The sequence below is a fragment of the Taudactylus pleione genome, unplaced genomic scaffold (assembly GCF_031769625.1).
Source record: "Taudactylus pleione unplaced genomic scaffold, aTauple2 ptg000259l, whole genome shotgun sequence".
NCBI classification, from domain to species: Eukaryota; Metazoa; Chordata; class Amphibia; order Anura; family Myobatrachidae; genus Taudactylus; species Taudactylus pleione.
The window spans coordinates 3971067-3991566 of NW_028284661.1; the positions used below are offsets into that span (position 1 = coordinate 3971067).

General features: G+C 48.0%; 1 protein-coding gene and 1 long non-coding RNA gene across 3 annotated transcripts in view; one reads left to right on the forward strand and one right to left on the reverse strand.

Annotated features, from left to right (window-relative positions):
* Positions 1–9166, reverse strand: part of CEP85L (centrosomal protein 85L) — a 309647-nt gene extending 300481 nt beyond the window's left edge. The window contains exon 1 of the mRNA XM_088480976.1: positions 8989–9166. Coding sequence (XP_088337102.1) covers positions 8989–9001 — 13 coding nt within the window. The 5' untranslated portion in view covers positions 9002–9166. The remainder of the gene's footprint in view (positions 1–8988) is intronic.
* Positions 1–15030, forward strand: part of LOC148514763 (uncharacterized) — a 42228-nt gene extending 27198 nt beyond the window's left edge. For both annotated transcript variants that reach the window (XR_015879463.1, XR_015879464.1), the window contains exon 3: positions 13535–15030. This is a non-coding gene — a long non-coding RNA (uncharacterized LOC148514763). The remainder of the gene's footprint in view (positions 1–13534) is intronic.
* The last annotated feature ends 5470 nt before the right edge of the window (positions 15031–20500 follow it).

Here is a 20500-nt window from a genome sequence, read left to right on the forward strand (position 1 = left end):
AAGCTATACACACTATACCATCGGCTACTTGATGTGTGTCCCCTGACATCGACTCGGCGGGCATTTAAATTTGCCCGCCCAGTTGTGATGTCAGTGTACTGACGGTTGGCGGGTTGCCCATACACACATGCAGATGCACTGATATATCTTTCTGTTATATATTAGCATTGGGTGTGCTATAGGGTTGCCTTCATATGTTTGTGAACAACGTAGTTCACGGACATATTGGGTGTACACAGCTGCACTATATTGTTCATGATTTAACGACAAGTGTGTACGCAACATTAGAGGCATAGTTGTTTTGCAGGAAATCAGCCCAAAACAGCCATTATCAGTGGATCTCCACAAAATTCTATGCATTCCCTGGATATAACCTCTGCAGAAATCTCCAATATTTTCCTCAGTACCTCTAATTCCAACCGCAAAAGTAGCCTCCATAGCTACTAAACTTTCAGATTTACTAAGCAGTACATGGCTCTGGCAGTCAATGTCATCTTAAGATGGCGTTAGCCCATAGCAGCTGCGCACAAGGGCGCCGAGAGGGGGAGGGAGCCTGTACAAATTACCCGGGCCCGGGCTTCCTGAAGGGCCCGGCGGGGGCCTGGGTCCGACGCTGCCCCCCCTCCCTCACAGCAGCCCAGCACACAGCGTGTGCTGAGCTGCAGTGGGAGACTGCTCGTGGCTGCTGAGTAGCAGCCACAGCAGTCTCCTATGCCTGTGGGGGGAGCGATCACACTGATCGCACCCCCCCTGGCTTTGCGCCAGGCTGAGGGGGCTTCTTTTTCCCAAAGGGGGCGTGGCCACGCCTTCTGCGATTATGCCACACCCCCTGTTACCCAGGCCCGCCGCGGCTCTTAGCGGGCCTGGCTGCGCATTCACACTACATGCTCCGAGTCTTTACCTGGAAGCGAAGAGATGTTACTCATGGAGGATCAATGCTGATCACAAAATCATACTTGCCTACAGTAGGGAGGCTCCCAAAAATACAGTGGCACAACCAGCCACCTGGAAAGGTGGACAAGTCTAACCCCCATCCCCGCTGGCATCCCCTTTCCACCCACAGCCTGCCCACTTATACAATAAGGCCCGGGAGGAGCCGATGCTGCGATTCGCTCTGAATCGCGCCAATGTGGCCCCGTCCCCTGCTGCACAATGCCTGTACTCTCTGAATTGTGTAGCGAGTACGGGGCTGCGATGATGCAATCATGCAGTTACTCCCCCCACTCTGCCCCCAAACGTGCGCCTTGCCCCTTGCCACGCCCCCCGCTGTGCTGACCTGGCAGCCAGATTGTCGGCAAGTATGGTGTAATATATATTCTCTATAATAGTTTATAAACCAATCAATGTATATCTGTATCATCCTTTGTGCAATAACCATGTTGCAGTCTAAATAAATTAATATGAGACATATATGTTGTGACTAGGGGTGTGCATCGGCCACTTTTCGTGTTTTGTGTTTTGGTTTTGGATCTGGATCTTTCTTCGTGTTTTGGATCTGGATTGGTTTTGCCAAAACCACCCTTCCGTGTTTTGGGTTCTGGGTTTTGTGTTTTGGATCTGTATTTTTTTGAAAAAAAGCATAAAAACAGCTAAAATCACAGAATTTGTAGGTTTTTCTGCTCCTATGCTATTATTAACCTCAATAACCTTAATTTCCACTCATTTCCAGTCTATTCTGAACACCTCACACCTCACAATAGTGTTTTTATGTCCAAAAGGTTGCACCGAGGTAGCTGGATGACTATGCTAAGCGACACGAGTGGGCGGCACAAACACGTGACCCATCTAGGAGTGACACTGCAGTGGCAGGCAGGATGGCAGTTAGAAAAACTAGGCCCCAAACTGTACATAATGCAAAGAAAAAAAGAGGTGCAAGATGGAATTGTCCTTGGGCCCTCCCACCCACCCTTATGTTGTATAAACAGGACATGCACACTTTAACAAATCAATCATTTCAGCGCCAGGGTCTGCCACACAACTGTGGCTGAAATGATTGGTTCGTTTGGGCCCCCACAAAACAAGCTGGCAATTAATGTGTCCCTGCACAAACTGGCTCTACGGAGGCAAGATGTCATCCTCATCCTCCTCATCCACCGATTCCTCACCCTCTTCAGTGTGTACATCCTCATCCTCACAAAGTATTAACTCGTCCCCACTTGAATCCACCACCACAGGTCCCTCTGTACCTTCTGGAGGCTGGTCTCCCTGGAAGAGCTGATAATTCATTTTGATGAACATCATCTTCTCCACATTCTGTGGAAGCAACCTCCTACGCCTTTCGCTGACAAGGTTCCCGGCTGCACTAAACACTCTTTCGGAGTACACACTGGAGGGGGGGCAACTCAGGTAAAATAGAGCCAGTTTGTACAGGGGCCTCCAAATTGCCTCTTTTTCCTGCCAGTACAGGTATGGACTGTCTGACATGCCTACTTGGATGCTGTCACCGATGTAATCCTCCACCATTCTGTCAATGGTGACAGTATCATATGCAGTGACAGTAGACATGTCAGAAATTGTTGCCAGGTCCTTCAGTCCGGACCAGATGTCCAAACTTGGTCCTGCCTGCCCTGCATCACCGCCAGCGGGTTGCTTAGGATACCTAAGTTTTTTCCTGGCAGCCCCAGTTGCGGGAGAAAATGAAGAAGGAGCCGTTGACGTGTCACGTTCCGCTTCAGCTGACAGTGTGTTCACCAGCAGGTCTTTGCACCTCTGCAGGCTTGTGTCGGCCGGAAAGAGAGACACCACATAGGCTTTAAACCTAGGATCGAGCACGGTGGCCAAAATGTAGTGGTCTGATTTCAACAGATTGACCACCCTGGAATCCTGGCAAAGCGAATGAAGGGCTTCATCCACAAGTCCCACATGCCGAGCGGAATCGCTCCGTCTTAGCTCCTCCTTCACTTTCTCCAGCTGCTTCTGCAAAAGCCTGATGAGGGGAATGACCTGACTCAAGCTGGCAGTGTCTGAACTGACTTCACGTGTGGCAAGTTCGAAGGGCTGAAGAACCTTGCACAACACGGAAATCATTCTCCACTGCGCTTGAGTCAGGTGCATACCCCCTCCTTTGCCTATGTCATAGGTGGATGTATAGGCTTGTATGGCCTTTTGCTGCTCCTCCATCCTCTGAAGCATATAGAGGGTTGAGTTCCACCGCGTCACAACCTCTTGCTTCAGGTGATGGCGGGGCAGGTTCAAGAGTGTTTGCTGGCGCTCCAGTCTTCGGCACGCAGTCGCTGAATGGCGAAAGTGGCCAGAAATTTTTCGGGCCACCCAAAGCGTCTCCTGCACGCCCCTGTCGCTTTTCAGAAAATTCTGCACCACCAAGTTTATTGTGTGAGCAAAACATGGGACGTGCTGGAATTTGCCCAGATGTAATGCCCGCACAATATTGGTGGCGTTGTCAGATATCACAAATCCCCAGGAGAGTCTAAGTGGGGTAAGCCACTGGGCGATGATTTCCCTCAGTTTCTCTAAGAGGTTGTCGGCGGTGTGCCTCTTACTGAAACCGGTGATACACAGCGTAGCCTGCCTTGTAACGAGCTGGCGTTTCTGAGATGCTGCTACTGGTGACGCTGCTGCTGTTGCTGCGTAAGGTGATACATCTACCCAGTGGGCTGTCACAGTCATATAGTCCTTAGTCTGCCCTGTTCCACTTGTCCACATGTCCGTGGTTAAGTGGACATTGTGTACAACGGCATTTTTCAGGACACTGAGGACACTTTTTCTGACGTTTCTGTACAGTCTCGGTATCGCCTGCCTAGTGAAGTGGAATCTAGACGGGATTTGGAACCGGGGACACACTACCTCCATCAATTGTCTAAATCCCACTGCACTAATGGCGGATACCGGACGCACGTCTAACACCAACATAGCAGTCAAGGCCTCAGTTATACGTTTTGCTTCAGGATGACTGCTGTCGTACTTCATCCTCCTCGCTAAGGACTGTTGGAGGGTCAATTGTTTAGTAAAAGTAGTGGTGTTCCTACTTCCTCTCTGGGATGATGAACGACTCCCAGCAGCAGCAGCAACAGCAGCAGCGGCAGCAGTAGGCGTAGCAATGCAGGATCCTCCGGAGGAATCCCGGATAGGAGAGTCAGTCATGCCAGTGATATGGCCTGCAGGACTACTTCCGATCCTGACTAAGGAGGAAATTGACGAGGAGGGAGTTGACGGTGTGGTTTGCAGGCGCTTGGATACAACAGGACAACGGGATTTAGGTGTCCCTGGACTGTTTACGGTCTGAGCCAAAGTTTCTGAACTTGACAGTAACTTTTTATGAACGCGCTGCAGGTGTCGTATAAGGGAGGATGTTCCTAGGTGGTTGACGTCCCTACCCCTACTTATTTCACCTTTACATATGGTACATATGGCAAGACAGTTGTTGTCCGGATTTGGATAGAAATATTGCCAGACCAAAGAGGTGGAATGTTTGGTCTTCTGCCCAGGCATGACCGTGATGGGCTTTTTCATCCCACGGACAACAACTGTCTCCCCCGGAGCCTGATTTAAACAAACCACATCACCATCAGAATCCTCCTCGCCAACTTCCTCCTCAGCGCCAGCTACACCAGTATCCTCATCCTGTTGTACTTCAACAGTGACATCTTCAATTTGCATATCAGCAAGTGGACTGTGGGTGCTCCTTTCAGCACTTGCAGGGGGCGTGCAAATGGTGGAAAGAGCCACCTCTTCCCGTCCAGTGCTGGGAAGGTCAGGCATCGCAACCACCACCACACTTGGACTCTCTTTGGGGATTTGTGATATCTTCTTAGAAAGCACAGTTCTTCGCTGTGCTTTTGCCAGCTTAACTCTTTTGATTTTTTTAGTGGGAGGAGTGCTTCCATCGTCATGTGAAGCTGAACCACTAGTCATGAACATACTAGGGATCGACCTTAGCCGTTCCTTGCCACTCCGTGTCGTAAATGGCATATTGGCAAGTTTACGTTTCTCTTCAGCTGATTTAAATGTCTTTTTCAAGGTCATTTTCCTGAACTTTGCCATTTGGGATTGTATGTGCCCTCTACTATGACATTGGGCATCGGCCTTGGCAGACGACGTTGATGGCATGTTATCGTCTATGTCATGACTAGTGGCAGCAGCTTCAGCACTAGGAGGAAGTGGTTCTTGATCTTTCTCTATTTTATTTTTATCGGAGAAAGTTTGGTCCTCCATTTATGTTATATCGATTTGATATATACGTGCGGCTAAACACAGAAAATAAATTTTTTTTTGGTTCGGACTGGAGTGTACTTTGTGGGTTACAGCACCCTTTAACGGTCAAGCCAGCCGGCCCTTTACTTATGACACAGGCGCACTCTTGGCACTACTTTGTTGATGCACGTGCGGCTACTGCGCACACAATTCACAAACACAGAAAATAATTTTTTTTTGGTTTGGACTGGAGTGTACTTTGGGGGTTACAGCACCCTTTAACGGTCAAGCCAGCCGGCCCTTTACTTATGACACAGGCGCACGCTTGGCACTACTTTGTTGATGCACGTGCGGCTACTGCGCACACAATTCACAAACACAGAAAATAATTTTTTTTTGGTTTGGACTGGAGTGTACTTTCGGGGGTTACAGCACCCTTTAACGGTCAAGCCAGCCGGCCCTTTACTTATGACACAGGCGCACGCTTGGCACTACTTTGTTGATGCACGTGCGGCTACTGCGCACACAATTCACAAACACAGAAAATAATTTTTTTTTAGGTTTGGACTGGAGTGTACTTTCGGGGGTTACAGCACCCTTAACGGTCAAGCCAGCCGGCCCTTTACTTATGACACAGGCGCACGCTTGGCACTACTTTGTTGATGCACGTGCGGCTACTGCGCACACAATTCACAAACACAGAAAATAATTTTTTTTTTGGTTTGGACTGGAGTGTACTTTCGGGGGTTACAGCACCCTTAACGGTCAAGCCAGCCGGCCCTTTACTTATGACACAGGCGCACGCTTGGCACTACTTTGTTGATGCACGTGCGGCTACTGCGCACACAATTCACAAACACAGAAAATAATTTTTTTTTTGGTTTGGACTGGAGTGTACTTTCGGGAGTTACAGCACCCTTAACGGTCAAGCCAGCCGGCCCTTTACTTATGACACAGGCGCACGCTTGGCACTACTTTGTTGATGCACGTGCGGCTACTGCGCACACAATTCACAAACACAGAAAATAATTTTTTTTTGGTTTGGACTGGAGTGTACTTTCAGGGGTTACAGCACCCTTTAACGGTCAAGCCAGCCGGCCCTTTACTTATGACACAGGCGCACGCTTGGCACTACTTTGTTGATGCACGTGCGGCTACTGCGCACACAATTCACAAACACAGAAAATAATTTTTTTTTGGTTTGGACTGGAGTGTACTTTCGGGGGTTACAGCACCCTTTAACGGTCAAGCCAGCCGGCCCTTTACTTATGACACAGGCGCACTCTTGGCACTACTTTGTTGATGCACGTGCGGCTACTGCGCACACAATTCACAAACACAGAAAATAATTTTTTTTTAGGTTTGGACTGGAGTGTACTTTCGGGGGTTACAGCACCCTTAACGGTCAAGCCAGCCGGCCCTTTACTTATGACACAGGCGCACGCTTGGCACTACTTTGTTGATGCACGTGCGGCTACTGCGCACACAATTCACAACCACAGAAAATAATTTTTTTTTGGTTTGGACTGGAGTGTACTTTCGGGGGTTACAGCACCCTTTAACGGTCAAGCCAGCCGGCCCTTTACTTATGACACAGGCGCACGCTTGGCACTACTTTGTTGATGCACGTGCGGCTACTGCGCACACAATTCACAAACACAGAAAATAATTTTTTTTTAGGTTTGGACTGGAGTGTACTTTCGGGGGTTACAGCACCCTTAACGGTCAAGCCAGCCGGCCCTTTACTTATGACACAGGCGCACGCTTGGCACTACTTTGTTGATGCACGTGCGGCTACTGCGCACACAATTCACAAACACAGAAAATAATTTTTTTTTGGGTTTGGACTGGAGTGTACTTTCGGGGGTTACAGCACCCTTAACGGTCAAGCCAGCCGGCCCTTTACTTATGACACAGGCGCACGCTTGGCACTACTTTGTTGATGCACGTGCGGCTACTGCGCACACAATTCACAAACACAGAAAATAATTTTTTTTTGGTTTGGACTGGAGTGTACTTTCAGGGGTTACAGCACCCTTTAACGGTCAAGCCAGCCGGCCCTTTACTTATGACACAGGCGCACGCTTGGCACTACTTTGTTGATGCACGTGCGGCTACTGCGCACACAATTCACAAACACAGAAAATAATTTTTTTTTGGTTTGGACTGGAGTGTACTTTCGGGGGTTACAGCACCCTTTAATGGTCAAGCCAGCCGGCCCTTTACTTATGACACAGGCGCACGCTTGGCACTACTTTGTTGATGCACGTGCGGCTACTGCGCACACAATTCACAAACACAGAAAATAATTTTTTTTTAGGTTTGGACTGGAGTGTACTTTCGGGGGTTACAGCACCCTTAACGGTCAAGCCAGCCGGCCCTTTACTTATGACACAGGCGCACGCTTGGCACTACTTTGTTGATGCACGTGCGGCTACTGCGCACACAATTCACAAACACAGAAAATAATTTTTTTTTTGGTTTGGACTGGAGTGTACTTTCGGGGGTTACAGCACCCTTAACGGTCAAGCCAGCCGGCCCTTTACTTATGACACAGGCGCACGCTTGGCACTACTTTGTTGATGCACGTGCGGCTACTGCGCACACAATTCACAAACACAGAAAATATATTATTTTTTTAGCACTTGGGGGGAGCACCCCTGATGGACAGAGCACCCCCTGGACAACACTACAGCACCCCTTTAGGACTGGGACACTGCACAGGACTTTGGAACTGACTGCACAACACAGTCCAGCCAGCCCCTATGGACTTTGAAGTAGTGGACACAGCCCCTATTAACAACAGCAGCACAGCACAACACAGCCAGCCCCTATGGACTTTGAAGTAGTGGACAACAGCAGCACTACACTACACTACACTACACAGCACTAACTCCCACCCTCCCTCTTCACTGTCCACAGCCGAGTGAGAAAATGGCGCCGACGCGGGTACCTTATATAGGATCCAAAACCCGCGAGACTCGGAAGGCGGGATGATGACGTTTTGCCTCGATGTCAGATCCGAGTCAGGCGGGAAAAGTCGAGCCTGACTCGGATCGGACTCGGATCGGGGGGGCTCGGGGGGGTTCGGATTTCAGAAATCCGAACCCGCTCACCCCTAGTTGTGACACACTATTTCCATGTATTCTTTGTGACTCAATTACAGTATGTCATAACAGTAAAGTATACAAAACCACAGTCATAAAGAATTGAGAATACATTAAACAAACAAAGGTAAAAGATGCAAAATTTTGTAATATTCAATTAATATATAGTACATATATTATTCAAGTAAGCAGCATGGAAATCTCTCTCTTCTTGTGTGAACTGTTAATGGGAAGGCTCCTAACATTTGCCCTATTTTGCATTTGAATGTCCCTCACATTATATTCTGAGTGTGACCTGTAACAAATACAGTAGGTGTTTTACTATATTTTCATATCCGCAGTACTGTGCGCTGTCCTTGCCTATTCTTGGCAATTACAAAATAAAATATAAAAAAGCATATGTGTAAAGTAGGCATTTAAACAGAGGTCTTGAAGGCTGAATGGAATTACAATGATGTAGGAAACCAAAATAAACACTTATGATCTATCAGGGGAAGTTGTATACAACAAGTTAGGAGAACGTAATGCAGAAAAACTAAAGTGCCGTTTCTTCCCTCTGTCAGAGAACAGATTTCATTACTGTGTGTGTGTGTGTCAGTGAAACATATGGTTGCAGAAGGCAGCAGCTTACATAGCATGTCCTCAGCCAGGGCACCTGCTATATTTTATGTAGCGGAACTAAATTGAATGTGTCCCCTTCACCATAGAATAGAAGTGTATAAAATCTTACTTGACTTCTTCATACTTCCAAATACAGTTCTGTTTTTTTTCTTTAGTCTTTGCTTTCTTCAAAGTGACTTGCAGCAATCCGCAATGCTCATAGGAGAGGGAAGAAAAGCGTTTAGAGAGGGAATAGCTATGAGACTGTAAATAGTAGCAGACTCCAGCCTCACAGCTCCCTGGTTACAGCTATATAAGAAGCCTGCCAGAGAGCTCCTGTAAAACAGTCAGCAGGGGAAACACAAGCACCACAAACTATGGATAGCACTAACTGACACCCACTAAGTTAATAGACGTATTTATAATGGATGCATGGTGTGCAGTGCACACAAGCTCTGCACCCCGAGTATACTTACCTTCAGGGCCATAGCTAGGGGTATGTGAGCAGTGCCACTGTGAGAGGGGCAAGGGGTGGACTGATGTGTGCGCCTGCTGTCATGCAGGTGTGGCGGAACACTTACCTCTCGCACCCCGTGGCTCTCACCTTCAGGCCGCCTTGGTTACTCCTACCAACGGTCCTGGGTCTCTCCGGTTCGACACAGCCAGGGACGGTCTAACCTGTAAGATAGGTCGGACACGCTGAGCCTATGGACTGGACCTTGGTGCCACAAGACCGACTGACAGACAGGTGTTACGGGGACTAGAAAATGGTCATTGGCACTTTTGGCCTGAGACTGGTTTACACCCGCGTGCCAGGCACATGGGTACAACCCGAACGAAAATGCCTGAAAAGGGGAAAGGGAAGAGGGGATAACACACGACAATGATACGACACACGAACACAGAATGCGCTCACCGGGTATACCACTTGTCCCTTTGCTGGGCGAGATGTCCTGGTCGCTGCTCCTATAAGAGAGCACAGCCGCTTAGCGCTGCACAAGGACAATACCTGCGGCCTAGCAACGCGCAGTGGTGGTACAGTGGGTACACAATACAGCCTAACCAGGATACAGTGGTCTCGGCCTAGTGCCGCACGGTGGTAGTACAGTGGGTACACAATAACCTAACACAGATACAGTGGTCACGGCCTAGCGCCGCACGGTGATGGTACAGTGGGTACACGATAACCTAACACAGATACAGTGGTCTCGTCCTAGCGTCGCACGGTGGTGGTTTAGTGGGTACACAATAACCCAACACAGATACAGTGGTCTCGGCCTAGCGCCGCACAGTGGTGGTACAGTGGGTACACAATAACCTAAAACAGATCAGTGGTCTCGGCCTAGCGACGCACGGTGATGGTACAGTGGATACACAATAACCTAACACAGGTTACAGTAGCCTAACAAGGGTACAGTGGTCTCAGCGTAGCGCCGCACGGTGGTGGTACAGTGGATACACAATAACTCAACACAGATACAGTGGTCTCGGCCTAGCGCCGCACGGTGATGGTACAGTGGATACACAATAACCTAACACAGGTTACAGTAGCCTAACAAGGGTACAGTGGTCTCGGCCTAGTGCCGCACGGTGGTGGTACAGTGGGTACACAATAACCTAGCACAGATACAGTGGTCTCGGCCTAGCGCCACACGGTGATGGTACAGTGGATACACAATAACCTAACACAGGTTACAGAAGCCTCGGCCTAGCGCCGCACGGTGATGGTGCAGTGGATATACAACAACCTAACAAGGACACAGTAGCCTAACAAGGCGAGCAAAAGGGGCCTCACTGAGGGCTTACCTGATCCGCTGAACCGCGTCCTAGATCCCTTCCAGCGACGATCCTGCAGCTCTGGTAACTCCCGCACGTCTCTCCTCCCGGGCCGCATGCCGGGGTTTAAAAATCCCGCCGCGCGTCATCCTCTGGTTGATGACGTGGCGGGTCCTCATTGGCCCACCGCATCGCTTGGTGATGGCGCGTCACACCACGTGGGCGCGCCCGGCGACGCAGGGTCCGTTTTTTGTTGGCGTCCTTGTGGGAGGCAGGGCGCTCTGCCCTGGACCTCCCACACCACCACACAGAGTACAGAGCCCTGTGGGCAGCACTGACGCTCACCCACGGCCCATGAATTACTGCGGCAGTGCTGCCCGGATGCTCCAGATGTGCACACTGCAGCTCTTACAGCCCCCCAGAGTTTCCTAAGGATGTTCCGGGCAGTGCTGTAATTCCTGGCGCTGCTGTTCCTGCCATCTTCACATGATGTCATGTGCTATGGGTGCGTGGCTGGCACATGGTGCGGAAAAACCCTGTTACGGCACGGCTTACCTTGTGCCCTGGTCTTAGTTCTGATGTACATTCTGAGCAACCATACAGTTCTGAGCAACCATAGAGTTACTCAGAAATTCAACAGTGTGACCGATGCTGTGTCTTTGTATGCAAACAGTAGATTTTAAACAGCAGCGGCGGCGGCATTAGTACATCTCCTCAACTCTGCTGCGTACTATGACACAGTGGTAACAGGATTTGCTTCCACCTCTGGATCAGGCCCTTAGTCTCTTTCTTCAGGGAACACATGTGCAATTGTGCTACAAAGTTTCCTAAATACCACCCAAAGTCTCTATAAACCTCAACCAGCGTGTGTCTTATTGTTTGTGCTGCACCAGTTTCTGGCAAAGTATCAGGTGCATGCTGGGAGATGCGGCACCAGGGCAGTAGCATCATTTGGTGCACCCTAGGAATGGCGCTTACATGATGGAGCATCTAGGTAGGTTGCCATAACACTCTTATCAACAATAACAAAGAAATACTGACATTTGGCCCTATTCAGAGCCAATCGCAAGCACTGTGCGCTCGCAAGCGGCCCGATGGTTGCCCACTGCGCATGAGCCGCGAGCGGCATGCGCAAGCCCCGCTGAGCGACTGAAGTTCAGTTGCTACGGGGCTCGCAACAAGACAAGGCGGCTGTTGATGTTGATTGACAGCTCGTCCAGTTTTGTGGGTGGATATGGGGGGTGGTCGGACAAACACAGGCATTCCCTTAGGAACGCCTGGCGTTTGTAGGAGGGCTGACTGACATCACTATTGATGTCAGTAGTGGACTTCCTGCTCTATTAGAGCAGGAAGTCCACTCGGCCTTGCGGCAGCTAGACCCTCCCCCAAGGTCTCGTCGCAAGGCCGATGGTCGTGATAATTGTGATGGTCTCCAGGTCGCCCGCACAAGCTGTGGGTGGTCAGCGAGTGGCTCTGAATCAAGGCCATAATGTATGACATTATGCGACAAACACTGAGAAACCAGCAGGAGGTGTCTTATTCCTTGAGATGGCTCCTGACATTAGCATATTTTTGCACAGCAACTGGGTTGCTGTTGTGCAAAAGTATACAACTCTGAATCAGGCCCTCAGTGTTTAGGTGCTGGCTGCCTGTGTCACTGCTCCAGTCACGTGATCACATACCGGATGCATCACAGTGCAGAGAGCGTTGCAGTGAGAGCTATATAATACAGAGAGTGTCTCAGTGACTGCCATATAATTCAGAGAGTGTCGCAGAGACCGCCATATAATACAGAGACCATCAGTGCCCACTATATAATGCAGAGAGTGTCGCAGTGACCTTCGTATAATACTGAGACCATCAGTGTCCGCAATATAATGCAGTGAGTGTCACAGCGCCCGCCATATGATGTAGAGGATATGGCAGTGCCTGCACTCTGATAATACCGACAGCCCCCGGTGCAATGCACCGGCAGTATTTCCTACTGTGGAACTAGGGTATTCAACATAAAAATCCACTAGGATTTTATTTGAGAAGTTTTTTGGATCTGTTGCCTCCTTGTAATGACATAGGAGCTTGATCTATAATATGGTACCTCAATGCTGTCACTCCATAACTCGGGCCACTTATCTATATATGGATCCATTATATTGCTATAATCTCCAAGACAAAGTACTGGAGTATCTGGAGAAGAGGCCACAAATCTGGCAGCTTGTTTCAAAACATCATAAGTAAAAGGAGAGGGAATATATACCACTAATAACAAAATGGGCTTAGAATTTATAACACAGTCTAAAAATACATAACGGCCATAAGGGACAGTCTGAACCGCAGTGAAAGAAAAGGGAACCAATTTGTTTATAAGAATAGAGACACCCCTGGAAGATGAGGTGTGAGAGAACTGAGAGGACACCCCACCCAGGGTCATTTAAGAGCTAATACCTTACCCCCAACCAAATGAGTTCCGTTAGACAACAAATATCAGATCCATATTGCTTAACCATTTTAAGGACCAATGAGCACTTCACACGGTCATTAACCCCCCGCACATTCCAAGTTACAATCTTCACCATTGGAACATATACAAATATAAATTGCGTTCAATTTACTATAGAAGTAGTGTGGCATATACAAAAGAAAGAAAGAAAAAATAAAATTTTAACAAAATAAAAGAAAACTAGACAAACCTTCCATACCCAGCCCTCACCCTGTATACGAACCCAAAATTAGGCATACTTATACCCTAACTATAACTAAACCAATCTAGAACCTACAGTATGCAAGTACACGATCCTAATACACAGGCTTGCCTGCCACTGTAGCCTGCATATTAAGCATGTCATCTGAAGCATGGAGTTAGAACCGGAGCTGTTTTAATACCATCTTTTATCTCTTTCCAGGTAAACTAATGCCATCTTCCATATCTGATGCCTTTCACTGAAAGAAGAGTCTGTTTCGACAGTTTGTTTTCCAACTGTGAGGCTGCATCTTCCTCCCACCATTAATTAGCTTGTTGAACAAACTGCTCAAACATTCCCTCCCACTGTACCAGCTGACCTAGCCTCTCTTGCAAAAGGGACTCATTTTAAAGCCTGCACACACAGGCTTGCATGCCACTGTAGCCTGCATATTAAGCAGTGGTGTAACTATAAATTTTGCTCCCCCATGCCAAAAAAGTTTCAGGCGCCCCCCCCTACCCCCGCCCAAAGATCAAACACACCCAAAGACGACGTTTAAGGTGTGTGGTTACATGATACAGCAACGTGCCTTACACATTATGACACACTAAGTAATGCCACTTATAACACAGTGTGCCACACTGGAATGCCCCTTACAACACATTATGCCACACCGGAATGCCCCTTACAACACATTATGCCACACAGCAATGCCCCTTACACATGCCACACAATAATGCCACGTATAACACATAATGACATACACTAAAGCCCTTATAACAAATTTATGCTATGCTGTAATGCCCCTATTTCACATTATGCCACACTGTAATGCCACATACAACACATTATGCCACACAGTAATGCCACATACAACACATTATGCCACACAGTAATGCCCCTAATAGCACATTGTGCACACAGTAATGATAAATACACATTATACCAAACAGTAATGCCCATTACATCCCACCCTGACAGATCTACTTCACCAACCCTCCTCTCTGCTCCTGCCAGTCTGTCACCTCAGCTCAAGACAGGTTACACAGTTTTTATGTCCATGTAGAACCAGATTATGCAATGCCCCCTGTAATAGTGCCCCTTATGCAATATCCCCTGTACTAGTGCCCATTATGCAGGGCACCCTGTAGTTGTACCCATTAAAGTAGTGCCCCCTGTAGTTGTGCCCCATATGCAATGCCCTCTATACTAGTGCCCCTTATGCATTGCCCCCTGTAATAGTGCCCCTTATGAAATGCCCCCTTTAGTAGTGCCCATTATGCAGGGCCCCCTGTAATTGTGCCCATTAAAGTAGTGCCCCCTGTAGTTGTTCCCATATGCAGTGCCCCTTGTAGATGTGCCCCTTCAAGTAGTGCCCCCTGCAGTTGTGCCCATTTTAGTACTGCCCCCTGTAGTTGTGCCCAGTAAGTGCCCCCTGTAGTTACCTTCAGTAGTGAGCCCCCTGTAGTTGCACCCAGTAGTAGCCCCCTGTAGTTGCCCCCAGTAGTGAGCCCCCAGTAGTGAGCCCCCTGTAGTTGCCCCCAGTAGTAAGCCCCCTGTAGTTGCACCTAGTTGATCCCAATAGTGAGCCTCCTGTAGTTGCCCCCTGTAGCTGCCCCCAGTAGTTAGCCCCCTGTAGTTGCTCCCCCCCGCGCGCACACAAGCACACACAAAACCCCCCACGAAAAAACACTTACCTTTATCCACGCTCCAGTGCTGCTGCCGTCCATACCCCGGCATCCGCTCCTCGGCACTATGGGAGTGATGTCAAGACATCACTCCCATAGTGCTCTGCGGGACCCGGAAGACGGAGCTCACTCCTGAGCTCCGTCCCCGGCGTCTGCTCCTCGGCACTATGGGAGTGACGTCATGGCATCACTCCCATAGTGCCCTGCGAGACCCGGAAGATGGAGGGAGCTCCATCCTCCGGCTGCTGCCAGGGGTTGGAATAGGTGCCGGGCGCCCGCTGGTAACACACTCAGTGGGCGCCCGGCAGATCGAGGGTGCAGGGAGTGCGACCGCACCCCCTGCACCCTCCGTATTTATGGGAGTTCCACCACTGAGTGGCGTAACTACTGCCCCCGTCGCCCCCAAGCTACCCAGCGCCTCCAAGCCACCGCGGGGGCTACGGAGGCAGTAGTTACGCCACTGATATTAAGCATGTCATCTGAAGCATGGAGCTGGAACCGGAGTTCGAACTGGATTTGGACTTTTGACTACTTTCTAATCAAAATTTAAACAATTTCATGAACACACAGGAATGCTGCCACTCCATCTTCATTTACACTCCCCTGAGACTGGGTTCGGTTGCTGTCTCATGCTGCAGCCAACTCGAACTCCACAAACTGCTGGATGCGACAAACCCACACACTCGAGCGAAGGAGACGCTGTGGCTTTTTTCAGATCACTTTATCATTTTTTAATTTCTGATTAAGTTTAGCATGGTTTTAACTTAAAATGCGGTCACCATTTATTCTTTTTATTTTTTCTTCACCTGGATGAAGTAGCTCCGCTACTTGCACACCCTGCCAGTTGTAACCTACACAGTGCGCCCCTGATGGCTGCCTCGGATGGTTCATTCTTGGGCAGGATGAACAAACACGTGGATGTATTCATTCAGTGCATTTCATATTTCAAATGTTTCAGTCACCCATAAATCTCATGCCCGAACTGCAGCACTGTTTGCTGTATTTACTATTCCCTGTTTTTTAAAATGTACTTCCACCCCACTGTATGCTATACTGATGTGTTATACATCCACTGAAGTGCATCCTGCATGGGCAGGATGTACATCATGTGGATCTATTCACCTGAGTCTGCCTTCAATAGCAGAACCTTGATTCTGTAGAGTAGACATTTGAGATGTTAAGGCAGTAACTTGAGCTTGTAATGGAGTCTGGGAGTTTTCTAAAGTGGAGAGACGGGATTTTGCCTCCCCAACCCTTCCATGGACCCATTGGAGATCTTGATGGAGAAACGACCTTCTCAATTTTATCTGCCAATTTGATTTTACAAGAGCTGACTGCTTCCAGCACCTGCTGCAATGTAACTGAATCTCACCCAGATGTAGTTAGAAGAGGTGGGGGTCACAGACTTGGATGTACCCTGAGAATCACTACCCGCTGGGGGTGTAGGAGTGGAGGAATGGGCAAAGCGTTCTAGCTTAGTTGGAGCAGCAGTTGCATTTCCAGATTTTCCTATATTATAGATGTAATGATAGTAAAATATGAAAAAACAGTAGATAAAGTGAATCCAATAAGGATTAACTGTTAAGCGTTATACTGATTTTGTAAGTGGAGCTTTTCAAACTGAGCAGTTTTCAAAGGTGGCTAATTTGGTAAACTTTAACTTTCTCTCTTTGTCTGAACAGAAATCTCCTTCCTTGTAGCTCAGAAGAATCAGTGGACATGGCTTCTGAGCTGCAAGGAAGATATGAAAGCTGCTCAGTTTGAAAGGCTTCACTTACAAAATCAGTCTAAAGCTTAACAGTTAATCTTAATTGGAAGCTGACCTTTAAAAAGCTTCACATATTAAACCAGAATTGTCACTTGAAGATTAAAGAGGAACCTCAACCTATAAAGCATATATTATACACTTTTTTTGAGAGGCCTGAGCCACAAAACCAAGCAACCCTGAAGACGTCACGAATGACAAAATGCGTTGTTTACAGTGTTTTAACCTAGTTGACATCAGAACCTTACCCCAATGGGGATATAATCAGTTCTAGAGAAAGAGAGTATATCTGCACACTCCAATAAATGACGAGTTACGGTCATATATGAGGCCCCATAGTAATTAGCAACTCATGTGTGTATTCCAATGAGCACACAACTCTGTGAATTAGCAGCTCCACCATTTTGTGAGTGACAGCAATCTCACTCTGTGAGAGTTCTGAATCTGCATTTAACCACATGGTGTCATGGCATACCATATCTGTATTACGTTAGGAACACGTCCATTAAGACGTCAGCCTTAATGATTGTAATTTCATTGCTTTTTGGAGTTTGAGTGGCAGAAATTTAATAAAGTCTAAACAGCCTTAATGGGACATTTGAAACCGTAAGGTTTTTTGTCTATGGAATTTCATAGCTTTTTTAAAATGTATTAACTATCAGGGTGAAGCAAGAAGACGCCGTGGAAGCCCTGGATGTGCAGCGACCGTGCAAAAGAGCTTAAAGGCCGCCGTCCTCCAGGTGAAGACACCATAGAAGTCCTGGGGGAAGCGCAGCCATGTAAAAGAACTTACAGGCTGCCACCCCCCAGGCAAAGGTGCAGCAAAATATTTATTTTGCAGGGGTACTATAGGTACCAGCAGGCCCTTGATGCCCCGCCTGCTGGTACTTGTGGGGATGCCTGCTGGGACCTGTAGCACTACTGCAAAAGACAATATTTATATTTTCATATGCACCACGCAACACAATCTACCCAGCACCCACCACCCATGGGTGCTGGAGATAGCCCTGGGCTATCAGCCTGGGTTGCCCTGGAGAGGGGGTCCCTTTATTGAGGTGTCCCCAGCTCCCCAGGGATCCCCAGCCTGGGCTTACTAGTGGTCAGGGGTGATGCTTTGGCTGGGGGCTAGAAAGAGTCTGGTGCTGGTTCTGGTAAATACAGGGGGGGGCCTATGCATTTTTCCCCCTGTATTTCCAGAACCAGGACTGGCTCAGAGCCCAGTGCTGGTTGAGCAGAATATGGGGGACTCCTACGTCATTTGTGCCCCGTATTTTGGCAACCAGTACTGGATCTCCAAAAGCTTGGTGCTGGTTATTTTTTGGGGGGTGGGGCCAAGCCATTTTTTTTACAGTTTTTTTCTTTTAAACACAGGCAGCCAGTCCTCGTTGTGCTTAAAACAAGGGAAAAATGACATAGGGGTCCCCTGTATTTAAGCACAACCAGCACCAGGCTAGTCAGAACCAGCCCTGGTTGGCAAAATACAGGGGACAAATGATGTGCTGCGCAACCAGCACTGGGCTCTAATCTGGTTCTGGAAATACAGGGGCAAAAAATTAGTAGGGTTCCCCTATATTTTCCAGAACCAGCACCGGACTATTTCTAACAGGGAGCTGATGCCACAGCCAGAGGAGCCCTTTCACCGGCCCCCAAGCTGCAGCATCAACCCTGACCGCTAGTCAGTCCAGGCCGGGGGTTCCTGAGGAGCTGAAGACCCCCTGAATAAAGGGGTCCCCCTCTCCAGGGCACCCCAGGCCTAGGCTGATAGCCCGGGGCTTTCCCAGCACCCCTGGGCGGTGGGTGCCAGGTTGATTGTGTGATGTTGTGCATTTTAAAGAATATTTTCTTTTGCATGTGAACTATAGATCCCAGCATGCTTCCCTGCATGCTGGTACTTGGAAAACCACAAGTTCCAGCATGCTGGGCATTAGGTGGCCACTGCCACCTGTTTTCCACCTGTAAAAAAAATATTTAAATAACACAACACACTTTAATATTGTAATATTTTATTTTACAGGTCTTCCCCTGGGGGATGGAAGCCTTTAAGCTCTTTTACGTGGCCGCCATCACCCCAGGTATTTGACATCTTCGCCTGGTGGGCGCCAAACCACCAGGGCTTCTGCTACTTCGCCTGGTAGTCGCCAACCTGCCAGGTCTTCAGCATTTTTGCCTGGTTGCTGCCAACATGCCAGGGCATCGGCGTCTTCACCTAGTGGGTGGCAGCCTGTGTCAGCTCTTTTTTGTGGCCACTGCCCACTAGGACTTCCAGTGTCTTCGCCTGGTGGGCGCCAACCGGCCAGGGCTTCGGCATCTTCATCTGGCGGATGCCAACCGGCCAGGACTACGGCGTCTTCACCTGGCAGGTGCCAACCCACCAGGACTGATGGCGTCTTCGCCTGAGGAGTGGCAGCCACTTAGCTCTTTTGCATGGCTGCCAACTCCCCAGGGCTTTAGTTGTCCTCTTCACCTAGTTTGCGGCAGCCCGTGTCAGCTCTTTTTGCATGGCTGCTGCCGACTAGGACTTTCGGCATCTTCGTCTGGCAGCCGCCAACCCACCGGGGCTTTGGTGCCCCGCCGACACCAACATCACAGCCGCTGATGTCCTCATCAGCCATGTCCCCGCTGTTGCTATCCATTGCTGAGTCCCACTGCTTATAAATATTTATGGAAAAAATAGCAAACAGATGGAAGTCATTTTCATGTAGCCTATTGAAAAGCAAGGGTGGTGCCATCTTTTGAGTACTTTACACACCAATACTAGCCATAGACTTCCTAGTGTTTTTACAATTATCTAATAGCACCATTTTCTTAGTGCCCATGTTTTACTTTAAAACCTACAGTTTAGATTACATAGTGGCGGCGGCCATCTTGTATAGACACATAGATAGTGAATATAAATTTAAAAATATATAATTAACCTGTACAGTATATAGATAATCTATAAGGTACAATCAAGTGTGTTTTACAAACCAATACTAGCCATAGAGTTCCTAGTGTTTTTACAATGAAGACCCATTGTGCGGGGCATTGACTTTTTAACCTTATTTAACTTTTTTAACCTTATTTAACCTTTTTAACCAGAATATGTGGAAGTATTTTTATATAAATATGATAAAAACTTAAAGACTTACATTAAAGACACAACAGGGGTTCTACATGTTATGAACAATGTGGAATGGAAAACAGGCTATAAATGGGCCTTGGTAGATGCCCAATCCCTATTTACATCAATACCACATGATAAAGGTATTAAAAACTGTAAAGAGTTTTACAAGCAGACAAATCCTTGGGGGCCTCACAAAAATACTTAATTTGTTCACTTTTTAAATTTATTTTAACCCACAATTATTTTAAATTTCTGGACAAATATACAAACAGATGGTACAGCTATGGGCATTTTCTTTGCTCCCAGCTTTGCCAATTCCTATATAGGAAGCTGGGAGCAGAAATACTGTATGTTTATGAGGCTCACCCTTTTGCAAGTAAACTTATTCTCGATTATAGGTATATAGACGATATTATAATATGAGATGGTACAGTGGATGAATTTGTGGATTTTATTTCTTACCTGAAGGTAAATCTGTCATTTACTCACAAAATTAGTGATGAAGGAATATGAGTGTTTCATCAGCATATAGATGATATTGGTGGAAAAAAGAGCTGATGAGCTCACCTAAAGAAGACATGTAGAGGGAGAATAATAGAGGTCCAAGAACAGAACCTTGGGGGTAAAGGAAG